The sequence below is a fragment of the Copadichromis virginalis genome, linkage group LG5, assembly GCF_057382275.1.
Source record: "Copadichromis virginalis isolate Kocher_CV1m ecotype Utaka linkage group LG5, C_Virginalis_male_GT1.1, whole genome shotgun sequence".
NCBI lineage: Eukaryota > Metazoa > Chordata > Actinopteri > Cichliformes > Cichlidae > Copadichromis > Copadichromis virginalis.
In genome coordinates, this window is record NC_140622.1 from 35949911 (window position 1) to 35962899 (window position 12989).

Genomic DNA, 12989 nt, shown 5'->3' on the forward strand with positions numbered 1-12989 from the left:
TGGTGTTTTAGAGCTTTCCCCTTCAGTGTTAGTTTCATCTCACTGAGCTGCGCTTCTGCACGCATAGGAACCTTTAATAGAACTCGGCTACAGGGTGCGTTTTTAATGTGGCACAGCATTCTGCACTGTTGTGTCCCACCTGTATCTGTTTCCCCTCGGCTCCGTTGAAAGTCATGGCAGGTCCTGATCTGATAAGAACTCTTCTGTATACCGTCAATAATCTTCTACAGCAGGAGAAATACAAAGCGGCGTTGGCAGTTTTGAAGGGATTCAGGAACGGCGCTGTGTGAGTTCAGTGGAGCACCCTGCGAGCTTAACTACGCTATTTACTTATTTACACTTACACTGCTATCAGCTGGACTATTGCACTTGTTCCTTTAGCTGTTGTTCTCTGTCATGGCAGAGAGCCAGACTGGTAACTTGGCGGTGGATTTAGCAGCAGCTGAGGATAATAACAATAAGTGGAGATTTTTAGCCGGTAGCGAAGCACTTATATAACACTCTGTTTATTTCTCAGATATGGGGCTAAAATCAGAGCACCACATGCCCTGGTTATGACATTTCTATTTAGAAGTGGCAGGTAAGGCATAAATCTCAAGCTTATATATATATTAAAAAAAACAAACCCAAACAAACCCTGTGCTACACTTCGCGTGCCTCTGAAGTGTTAAAACATCCCGTTTTCCTCCTGTGTTCTAGTTTAAACGACAAGTTCAAAGCCATTTTGAAGGCCACATACACCCACTCCAGAAACCTGGCTTGCTTTGTGTTCACGTACAAAGGACTGCAAGCTTTGCAGCAGAAACTTCAAGGAAAGAGTTTACAGTCTCACTCATTTCTGGCTGCCTGTGTTGGTGGATGGTTAGTGTTTGGCGATAACAACAACATTAACAGTCAGGTAGGACAAACTGCAGCCTGTGGGTGTCAAACTTGCCTGTTGCATCTGTCTGTGTTCCGATTATACAACTCTTTACTTTCTACTCTAGATCAACATGTACCTGCTGTCCAGAATCCTGTTCGCCCTGTCTCGGCTGGCTGTAGAGAAAGGATTCATCCCACAGCCTAAGCATGACCCTTTCCCACTCTTTGCCACGCTAGTTTGGGGTATCGTCTTGTGGTTGTTTGAGTATTACCCACATACACTCCAGCCATCACTGCAGTCCTCCATGAACTACCTCTATCATGACAGCAACGTGTGGCATGACATCTCAGACTTCCTAGTTTACAATAAGCCAAGGACTGCTGCCCAAAACTGAAGGTTTATTGTTTTATTTTTTGTAAAATAATCTTTTTTTTAATCACTAGTCTAAATATGATTGAATTTTGCCTTTTTAAATGTTTGACACTGAAGTTTGTATTTGAATGTCCTAATTCTTTTCTGTTTGTCAGTATCAACCAAGTTTCTCGCTAAAGTGCTCAACCATCATATTTAAGTACCATTGCTGAAAGGCAATGGTTGCAGTACTTCCTATGATTTTGTGTTCATATTTTATCTGATTGTACAGATTGTTGGAGATTCTGATTTTCCAGAGCTATGTCACTAAATGTAGTTGCTGTATAATTGAAGAATTAATAAACAACTAAATTAAATTTCTGTTATCTCTTGTAAACCTGTAGCTACACATTGACATATTTGTGTCACCTCAAGTTGTCAGCTGATTTATTTAAAAAAAATTAAAACATTCTTTAACATTCATTCAGTAACAAAGCAATGGCAGCTGTTATTTTTAACTTATATATGAACTGTTAATGTTCTTTCTGCAATGCATTCTGCAAGTTTGAATGATGAAGCATAATGACACGTATTTCTTTGCGTTTTTTTTTTTATGAAATAATGATTTCTTCGTACTGCTTACGCCTGAACTCCTCCCAGCAATGCATGCAGAAGAAATACTGGATTTGCATGTTGCAGATTTTGTTAGGTTGTCTTAGTGACTCAAGGTGTGCCATTGTTATATAATATTTAATGTAGAGTGAAATCTTCAAAGGGTTAATCATCACTTTTTGATTGCATCATTTTGTTGAACAATAGCATATTGTTCAACAACGTTGCATAGGTTTTCTAGTTTTATTCACAAAATTGGTCCAACGTGGCCAGTTTCAAGAAAAAACAAGTTTAGTTGGTTGAATTAAGCAGGTGCATTCTCTACTGTATGCTTGTTAAAAATGTTCTACAGTCTGTTATTTGAATTGAAATATTAATTACTTTAAAAATGCTATTAATGGTAATGTATACATTTACTAGAAGAATCCATCCATTTTTAACTGCTTGGACAATTCAGGGTCACAGCGGTGTTGGAGCCTAACCCAACTGTTACACAGAGAGAGACCTGCACCCAGGGCAGTCTATAACAGGCCTATCACACAGAGACAGTCATTCACATGCAGACTTTTGGGCATGTTGTACATGCATGCGCTGGGAGAACATGCAAACCCCACACAGAACACCCCCAGGTGGCCAGGTATTTCAGCTAGAACTGTCAGCTCACTGATGATAATAGTACTTGTGCTTATGCATTCCTTATGAAATTACATCCTAGTGTCAAACTTACAGAATCACTTTTGATGCAAAATTCAAATGAGAAGTGACAGTGACATGGATGATGACTTTCAATGTTTCAATTTAATGTTACTTTATGCTCTCCATTGGTAAATAACACTAACGATATATAAAATAAAAAATAAAAAACACCTTTAATTTGGCCACGACAATCCATGCTTTAGAGCATCAGAATTTTACTTACCCATTGGTGGTAATAATACTGTACATATTATTATAACACCATAAAAGGGCTGTTCTGAACGAATGTGCTTATTTCTATAATTTAGATAATACTCTCTGTTAAAAGTAAATATAGACTAAGTGCACTTACACCGTACTTCATGAACAGTCCTGTGTAGACAAAAAAAGATTATATATGTGCTGCGACTAAAAGGCACTGGTGTTACTTGTTAAATGTCAAATGTTAAAAAATAAAATATCAAACAACTTCAACTAAAAACACTGTTGATGTAAAATAATGCAACACAGTACTGTTCACTCTTACACTAACACTTTTCAACAAATGGCTTATGTTACGATTTGAGCAAGAAAAGTATAATCCAGGCAGATATGAAACATAGAAAGCAACAGTTAAAATTCATGAGAGCGAGTCAGTACTCATTCTCCAAAAATGCTTCCCACCCAAGATATTGTGCGTGCTTGTAATTATAAGTGGGTGAGCGCTCCTTCACTACAAAAACATTTGCGCAATGATGATGATGATGCTAGTTTCATTAAAAGGCAAACCAGAGTGAACAATGATGAGTTTCAAATAGCTAACCTCCCACGCTTCTATTCTGGGGCAAAACTCCATATCCTTGTGCAGCAACTTATTTGAGGTGGATTAATCAATGAATTACAAAACCTAAGGAATGTTCGTGTAAAGAGATAAAGTGACAGAGGGGGGAAAGCTGCACATGAGTGTGTATGAATGTATGTAATGGCCAATTTTGTCTTCATAGTTTAGCTTTGTTACTCATTTATGGATAGCTGCTCTAACCTTTTGCCTTACAGAGTTGAGGGAGATGTATAATTAATAAAAACCACATGTCTTTCATTTGAAAACCTTACTCTTAGCCACCCTAACTGGAAAGCGTTGTTGTTATTTGTTGTTGTCCATTTTTCCTCTTGCCCCTTAAGTCTAATCTCTCTTTTTTAAGTGCTCAGCTTTTTTTTAGTATTCAGCTCAGATAAAATAATTACAGAGGGTGATTTTAATATTCATGTAGCCTCATTGCATTTGACATCATTTTAAATGTCTTCATTTTGCATTAAGAAATGTAGACAAGAAAAGAAAAGAAGAAAAGGCCTTTGTCACTCATCTATATTTATTTGTCCCTCTGGGAAAATCATGATATTTCTATACACCAATATGGAACTAAAGATCTTTTCTTTTGTGAGCAAGTGGGGGCAATAGTGCCATGCGGATGGCAAGAGTTGAAAAGAGGAGGCAAAAAAGAAGATGCCACTTTCTAAAATAGGAAACGCAGTTCCTAACAACTTATTGGTTATTGTTACCATGATGATTTACCTTAACAAATCATGTAGGGGCTTACTAAAGCAGTGTCATCTGTGTGCGTGATAAAATGTCTGCTGGGAAAAAGTTGTTTTTACAGCAGTAGGTATACAGAATAAACAATCATAGAGATAAAGCAAAACCCAGAGGGAAGTCTGTGAAAGTGGTCTATTTGTCTGAAAATAGACTCCAACTCTGGTCTCATGTGTTATCCTGCTAAGAAACCCAACAATTCATAAAGTCAAACAAGAAACATGAAAAAAAATTGTTTCCAGTTTATCTGCTAACATTTTCTTTTAAAATTGTATAAAAAGAAACACACTCTTCATTGGTCCTCTAGTTTTATTGCTTATAGTTCGTTATATATTTTTGAAGGAAAATCATCTACTAGACAAAGAGAAAATACTCTTTCATCAGCCATTTTTTCATGTTTCACAGTGGTTCACTGATGGTTTATCATCACATGTCCACCAGGTTACATTTATTTACAACATAAACCAGTATTTTTGTAAATTTGATCATATGGCTTATAAAAATGTTAAAAAAGAATTTCTATTCACACGCAACCCTGTTGTGCATCATACGAATAATAATAGTTGACTTAAGCATAAAACATGCTCTTTCTTATTGTCCACCCAGTTACTGTTTTCCACAGTAACAGGGTGGACTAGGTGGGTTGGTATGCATATTTTTGTGACTCTTTTTAATGTAATCAAAGCGTGAAAGCATGTGGGAGTCTAATTTATTTTTTAGAATAGATGGACATTTTTTCCAGTGGATTCAAACAAGATAAAATCTTTCATAGTTTAGTATCTCATCTCCAATGTCAGGCAGGGAGGCTGCCCATGTAAAAGACAACTATGAAAACCACCAGATACCTGAAATTTTAAAGCTGTGGAGATTATCAAAATAAGCAAGTGTTTTGCAACAAACTGTTAATATTGATATTGATATTTTACTTTGAAATATAAAGGTGGTAATAGTGAAAAGGATAATACGTCATCCAGAGGGCGTGAATAGACTGGTCTTTCAGAAACTGATGCTTGAACTGATGGACAACTATCTCTGGGATTACAGAGAATCATCTAAAAAGAGAAAATATCTAGTGAGCTGCAGCTCTCAGGGTGAAAATCACTTGTTGATGTCAAAAGTCAGAGGAAAATGGCCAGACTGCTTCATACTGAAAGGTTAAACACTTGTTCCAACCAAAGTATGCAAAAGAACATCACTGATTGCACAGTATATTGAACATGTTAATGCAGATGGGCTACAGCAGCAGAATACCACAACAGCCATCCCTGTCACCTAAATCAGGAAACTGAATATACAGTTCACATGAGCTCATCAAAAACTGGACAACAGACAACTGGAAAAATGTTGCCTGGTCATTTGGATGGCAGGGACAGTATTTGGGTTAAACACAATAAGAGCAAGAAATGATCCTGCCTTGTATCAAAGTTTCAGGCTGTCGCAGCTCTGGGGGACATTTTCTTGGCACATTTTAGACTCCTTAGTACCAGTTTAGCATTGTTTAAATGCACGACCTATCCGAGTATTGTTGCTAACCATGTCCTTATCTTTATGACAATATTGTGCCCATTTTCAGCTGGCTGCTTCCAGCAGGATAACGTGCCATGTCACAAAACTGAAATAATTTTACACAAGTTTTCGAACATCCAACTCAACCTTATAGTCAACAAAATAAATAGTTAGTACCACCTCATACTGTATATGCAGAACTTTGTAATATAGTATTAGTCACATATTCAAATAGTGGGTGCATCAAACTAGCCGTTAACAAGTGTCATTCATTCAAAATCGTCAGAAAAAAGCCTCTCTGCAAATAAACTTAGAACACAATGTAAACAATAATATTTGGATAACAGACCTGTATGTGAAACAAAATCTAGGACTTACGTAATAGAATCATCCTTCAGTTGAATCCTGTGTCATAACATGACGTCTGAATGCAGATTCTATTGTGTGGAATATCAAAGTTTGTGGTCTATGCGACAGATATTAATTATTGAAAATCAGGTTTGCTAGCATCTGTTAACACTGAAAAGTACTGTTCTTGCCCAAGGCCTCGGGCCTTGGTAACAATTCAAGAAAGTCACACTGCGTTCTCCCCGCCTTCTGAAATGCTTAAGAAGGGTTGGGCAAAATGCTTATATAGCTTTAGTGGGCGATAGTGGAGTCATACAACGTTGCTGTGAGAAAGAGAGACTAAGAGATGGAAGGTGAGATTTCATCTTCAGAAATGCAAACTCTTTCACTCTTTTCTGTTCCTTACTATTCATTACTATTCATTTGTTATACAGAGCAAATTCACTCTTGATAAAGACTATGATTATGATTTGATTATTACCATGATTACTGCTGTGCGTGATTGCCTTTTACTGTTACAGACAATGTATGATGTTGACAGTCTTTAATGTTTCTTTTTCTCAACTTGCAGACTTGAGGATAAAATATGTTGACCTGGAACAATCAGAAAACCTTGAGAGTCATAGGACGAATGGCTTCAGGAACACCAAATCTCTGGTGGTGCGGAGAGGAGCCCCATTTAAAGTCAGCGTTCAGCTGGAAGGGCGACCCTTCAACCCTAAGATCAATACTCTGAGGGTGAAAATCATGCTAGGTACTTTCCTGAGTATATTGCATGGATGCTTTTGTATACAAGTGGTCTAACCCACAATTTAAGGCTTTTGCTTGTGTTTCTAACATTCCTCAATTTTCCCATCAGGTAACCTGTACGCAGTAATGCCTGTAACCTTCTCCAAGAGCTCTTCCAAGTCCAGCTGGAATGCCTATATTGACCCTGAGGAGTGGAACCCTCTGAAACCTTCTATCTACATCTACTCTCCTGCCTCTGCCTCAGTCGGCTCCTACAGATTTCAGCTGTGTGTGCTTACTCAGGATGGCAAGAAAAGCTCTGCATATGGCAATTTCATCCTGCTCTGCAACCCCTGGTGTTCTGGTAAGTGAAGCAAAGTATCAGTGCTGGAGAATCAGATTTATTTTGGTAGCTTGTTGCAGCAACCATATATGTATCAGAATACATATATGGTTTGTGTGGCCTAACACACAAACCATATTGAAAATTACATTATTGTAGAATACATAATAAATTATTAATTACTTATTTTTAAGTATCTGCTACAGTACTATATAGGTCCGTGGACTGAATGATCTGTAAATCTCTTTGAAAATGTTGAATTGAACATGAATTGAAAATGTTAGTACACTGTGTGGTTCTAAATGCAGGATGTATTTCTTGCAGAGGATACAGTATACATCCCATTTGAGGATCAGAGAGAAGAATATATCCAGAGTGACTTTGGGTTGCTGTTTATGGGATCAGAGACAAACATTGTTGGAAGACCGTGGTCTTTTGATCAGGTAAGAAAGTCGCAAACTGAACACTAAGCAACTCAAAAAAAAAAGTATTACCAGAAGATGTGCCTTTTAAATGAGGTATTATGTATGAGTGTATTATGTTTTATCAAAGTGCATAAAGATCGTATTCTCTGTAACACTGTTTTGAAAGATTCCCAGTGTTCACTTTCAGTTCACTTTAATAATTCTTCAAAACAATATTTGAAAATGAATAAATGTGCAAATTTTGGAGGATCAATGAGATAAAACATCTTAAAGTATGTGTGCACATAGTAAAATCTTGACCTTAAATCTGACTTCAAACCACCTGCTTAACAGGATGTACTCAAATTTTCTCTTTTCTTTTTTCTGCTTGTAAAGTATGAGCCTGGTGTTCTGGAGGCATGCTTGAATTTGCTCCAAGTCAGCCCTCAGCACAAAAAGAACAGAAAGATGGACTACCTGAACCGAAACAACCCTGTGTACCTCAGCCGGGTTGTGTCTGCCATGGTGAGTGTCAACAGATTCTGTCTAGCAACACAAATTCAACATTAACTAGCTTTACAAATTGTATGAATCACATTAGTTTTTGGATCTTGTTTACAATCTATTACATGAGCATCATTTCTACTTGTTAAACAAGCTTGGGCTTAACCTGGGACACTATGTTCTGCACATTGACACGATGAAGAGACACAGCCTTCAATGTTCTGAACACTAAATGTCACATGCAGCAACACTGTAATTATTACTGTAAAACTGCCAAGGCAACATGGAAAATTATGGGATGCCCAAACCTGTTTTGGCATCTTTGGCACGTGCTGTGCAAACAGTAAAAACTATACTTAAGTTGTGCTTTGTGTTTAGATCAACAGTGATGATGACCGTGGGGTGCTGAAGGGGAACTGGACAGGCGACTTCAAAAAAGGTGTCAGTCCCTCCATGTGGACTGGGAGTGGGGACATTTTGAGAAAGTGGAACCAGTCTGGTAACAGCCCAGTCAAGTATGGACAGTGCTGGGTTTTTGCAGCTGTCATGTGCACAGGTGCTTATATCTTCATCTTTTAAAACCTTATAAAAGCAAGTAACTTAGATCATGTACTTCTGGTCTTTGATAATCAGTTGTTCTAAATGATGCTATCATAATAAAGTGTTTTCATTCCTTTTTTTTTAACACCGAGTCATTTTTTCCATGACAGTGTTCAAATATTTTAACAGTCTTTTTTAAAATCAATTGTGCTTCAGTTATGAGAGTTCTTGGCATTCCTTGCCGTGTGATCACAAACTTCAACTCTGCCCATGACACTGATGGCAACCTGGTGATTGAGGAATACTACAGCGCAACAGGGCAGAAGTTAAACCTCACCAAAGACAGCATCTGGTCAGTTTTATATTTTGCTTATAAACTGTATTATTTAACTACTTTAAAGACTTTAATGACATTTTAATGCTTAACTTTATCTTTTGTTGGACTTTAACAGGAACTTCCATGTCTGGGTGGAGTGCTGGATGACTCGTCGGGATCTTGAATCTGGAATGGATGGCTGGCAAGTTCTTGACCCGACTCCTCAGCAGAGAAGTGGAGGTGTGTGCTAAAAAAAGTTCTTAAACTTTTTCTTCCACTCTTTAATTCTTTGTGAACTTCTTCAAAACGGTCTTGTTTCTGCCATCATCACAGGAGTGTACCGCTGTGGCCCCGCACCAGTCAAAGCAATAAAGAACAAGCGTGTGGACCTGTTCTATGATGTCCCATTTGTCTACGCCAGTGTGAATGCTGATATCCATACAATCATCTTGGGCCAGGGTCAGGTGCTCGGGTTCAGCAAAGACACTGAGAGAGTTGGCTCCCTCATCTGCACTAAGGCTGTTGGGTTCCCCAGATTGCAAAAGATCACAGGAGATTACAAATACATCAAAAGTATGACCATAAAACTAGAATTCTGCTCATTGATTTGCACATTATGCAATTTAATGAAGTGATATATTGAACTAAAGTGATAAAGTGAAATAATAGCACTCTCACATACTCACATTTGTCTTTCTGTCTTTATAACACAGGCCCAACTTCAACACTTTCATCAAGAAGCTCTTCAAGTTCAGGTGACTCAACACTAAGAAGAGGTAATTTGTAGTTTTGAATGTATTCATCAGAGTTTATACCGATTTCTTTAAAAACATATCTCTTCATGAGGACTTTTTCATGTTTATTCAGCAGGTTCATCCCAGGGAGTGCTAGTCTTCCTGACCCTGGACAAATCCCCCATTGTTGGGGAGCCTGTCAGCTTCAGCGTGAAAATCATGAACAAGCAGAATGTAGCCAAGATGTTGAAGATTCACCTCAATGCCCAGGCAAAAGAATACAACCACAGCCCCTCGGACACCTTCTGGGAAAACCACGGTGTCTTACAACTTGCACCTATGGAAGGTACATTTACTTTTCTCATCTACAACTAAAATATTCACCTTTGAAGGACTGTTGTTGTTTTCAGAACTTAATCTATTTGGATTTGACTATTTACAGCGGGGAAAATAAGTATTTGACACATCAGCATTTTTATCAGTAAGGGGATTTCCAAGTGGACTATTGACACAACATTTCCACCAGATGTTGCCATCAAGCCAAATATTGAAGTCATACAATCAAATCAGAACATATAAGTATACAAGTTAAACCATAATAAATAAAGTGAAATGACACAGGGAATAAGTACTGAACACACTTTATTCAATACTTTGTAGAAAAGCCTTTGTTGGTGATTACATCTTCTAGACGCCTCTTGTATGGATAGACCAGTCGTCTGCATTGCTCAGGAGTGATTCTGGCCCATTCTTCCACACAAACGGTCTTTAAATCTTGAAGGTTCCTTGGGCCTCTTTTATGAACTTTAATCTTCAGTTCTCTCCATAGATTTTCTATGGGATTTAGGTCAGGTGATTGACTGGGCCATTCAAGCAACTTGATTTTCTTTCTTTGAAACCACTTCATTGTTTCCTTGGCCTTGTGTTTGGGATCATTGTCTTGCTGAAATGTCCACCCTCTTTTCATTTTTAGCTTCCTGGTAGATGGCAGCAGATTTTTATCCAGAATGTCCCGGTACATCTCTCCATTCATCCTGCCTTCAATAATATGAAGTCTGCCAGTACCCCTTGCTGAAAAGCAGCCCCAAACCATGATGCTTCCACCCCCAAACTTGACTGTTGGTATGGTGTTCTTGGGGTGGTGAGCAGTGCCATTTCTTCTCCAAACATGGTGTGTAGAATGACTGCCAAAAAGTTCAATTTTGCTTTCATCTGACCATACTACAGTCGTCCAATAATCCACAGGCTTCTCCAAATGCTGTTGCGCAAATTTTAACCGAGCCTTGACATGCTTTTTGTTCAGCAATGGAGTCTTGCGTGGTGAGCGTGCATGGATGCCATGGCGGTTCAGTGCATTGCTTATAGTTTTCTTTGAAACAACAGTACCTGCTGATGCAAGGTCTTCCTGAAGTTCTGTCCGAGTGGTTCTTGGCTCTTGGAGAACCCTCCTGATTATTCTTTGGACTCCTCGGACAGGGATCTTGCGTGGAGCACCTGATCGTGGCAGGTTTATGGTGAACTGATGCACTTTCCATTTCCGGATAATGGCCCCCACAGTGCTCACAGGAACATTCAGCATTCTGGAAATGCACCTATAACCATTCCCATCAAAATGCTTTTCAACGATAAGATTACGAAGATCTTGAGAGAGTTCTTTGCTTTTACCCATCATGAAGTCTTTCCTGTGTGCCTTCTGGGTAATGAGGAGCCTTTATAGGCCATCAATTAGGACTAAAGCAGCTGATATCAATTAGTACTGATAGGGGACAGGATTTCTCTATCAATACTGACAGATTTCAGGTGATCTCCTGGCTTTCTATGTCATTTTGCCCCTTGTTATCTCCATGTATTCAATACTTATTCCCTGTGTCATTTCACTTTATTTATTGTGGTTTAACTTGTATACTTATATGTTCTGATTTGTTTGTATGACGTCAATATTTGGCTTGATGGCAACATCTGGTGGAAATGTTGTGTCAATGGTCCACTTGGAAATCCCCTTACTGATAAAAATGCTGATGTGTCAAATACTTATTTTCCCCGCTGTATTTAACACAACCTAATTTCTGTGTCACTTCCTCTATCCAGTCAAGGTAGTGAGGCAGAAGATCCCCCTAGCACAGTATGAAGACGTGGTGGGGGATAACCTGATCAACCTTGCAGTTGTTGTGGAGGATACTGCCAGTCAGGAGAGAGTCCTGAGCTCAGAGGAGTTCAACATCACCAGTCCACAGCTCATCATACAGGTACTTTACAAAAATTCTCAATATTTCCTCCTTAAAGTTTCTCACATACAGACTTATTGCATCCATCAACTTAAACTTCTTTAAACAAATTAATTAATTAAACTTTATGTCTTTGAGCACAAATTCCAATGCTTTGATACCAAGTACAGGTTGCTATGTAATATTATAAGAAAGTATTTAAAGGGCATTCAGGATTTTCATATCTGATTTGATGATGCACCAGCTGTGAAAAAAATGCATCGGTGGTTTTGAAAATTTCTATAATATTTCTCCTTTTTGAATAAAAATGTAATCATATAGTTACAAGTATGAGTTGCAGACAGCAGATGTTATGTCATATTTATTAGCTTAAAGTTATATAATGGAGAACTTGAGGAAATGTTCTGGGTTTACTAATGTGTTTGTCCTTCAGGTTGCAGATGAAAAGTCCATCAAGCAACACAGCAAACAGACTGCCCTAGTGACCTTCATCAACCCATATTCTCACCCAGTCAGTGGAGTACTGACTGTAGCTGGGGCTGGGCTGCTCCAAGGCAAAGTTCAGTTCAGGTAAGAATGATTTTTTTTGTCTCATGGGCAATAATTAGAGGCGTGATGCAAAGTGACAGGACGTTTATTGTAGTCAGCCAATCTAAGTTACTGGAATAAATTTCTACATTTTGCAAACATTTTTTTAAAATAAGCTTTCTACATTTTCCTGCAGGATGCCCCCACTGCCTCCAGGAGGAAGAGCGGATCAGCCAATTCCGTTCATGCCCAACATGGTGGGAGAAAAGATGCTGCAAGCCAGCCTGTGGCTCACAAATATGAATGTCACCATCAGAGGCTTTAAGATGGTCTCTGTCAACAGTGTTTAGCACCTGCAGCCATGTTTCCTATGCTGTAAATGATGAATGTAAATATTATTTATTTAGCTATTTATTGTTTTTATTTGTGTATATGTGCCATAAAAATTAACATTGATACCCAAAGATATATATTTTTTAATTTATTGTTGTACTTTTACCTTTATTTGAGAAATAAAATCCTAAAATGTTCAATTCTGTCTCATTTCTTCTAAAAGCCACACAGTGTATGAGTCTATCAGTGTCTTTATGTTACTACTTTTCTTGGCCTGAAGATGGTGATCTTTCCCCATAAAGAAAGAAAAGTCCCTCGAGTGATTTTGTGCATGGAAAACTTTAAAATTCCTTTTTAGGTTTATGTCATGTAGATTGATTAGAATGCG

At 38.2% G+C, this 12989-nt stretch overlaps 2 protein-coding genes across 3 annotated transcripts; both read left to right on the forward strand.

The window, feature by feature from the left end:
• Positions 1 to 119: 119 nt before the first annotated feature.
• Positions 120 to 1703, forward strand: pxmp4 (peroxisomal membrane protein 4). Its single transcript, XM_085458103.1, has 4 exons — positions 120 to 286; positions 518 to 580; positions 700 to 898; positions 987 to 1703. The coding sequence occupies exons 1-4, from the start codon at positions 174 to 176 to the stop codon at positions 1254 to 1256; spliced, it is 645 nt and encodes a 214-aa protein (XP_085314229.1). The 5' UTR covers positions 120 to 173; the 3' UTR covers positions 1257 to 1703.
• Positions 1704 to 6215: 4512 nt separating this feature from the next.
• tgm5l (transglutaminase 5, like) lies at positions 6216 to 12801 on the forward strand. Of its 2 annotated transcripts, none has more exons than XM_085457596.1 (14): positions 6216 to 6298; positions 6517 to 6699; positions 6805 to 7038; positions 7342 to 7460; positions 7818 to 7946; positions 8304 to 8481; positions 8682 to 8817; positions 8918 to 9021; positions 9115 to 9354; positions 9495 to 9557; positions 9649 to 9861; positions 11604 to 11761; positions 12174 to 12310; positions 12465 to 12801. In XM_085457596.1, exons 1-14 carry the CDS (start codon positions 6292 to 6294, stop codon positions 12616 to 12618), a joined length of 2055 nt encoding a protein of 684 aa, XP_085313722.1. In that variant the 5' UTR covers positions 6216 to 6291; the 3' UTR covers positions 12619 to 12801. The 2 variants fall into 2 exon arrangements, with proteins under 2 accessions (XP_085313722.1, XP_085313723.1); XM_085457597.1 differs by having other exon boundaries at positions 9652 to 9861.
• Positions 12802 to 12989: the final 188 nt, after the last annotated feature.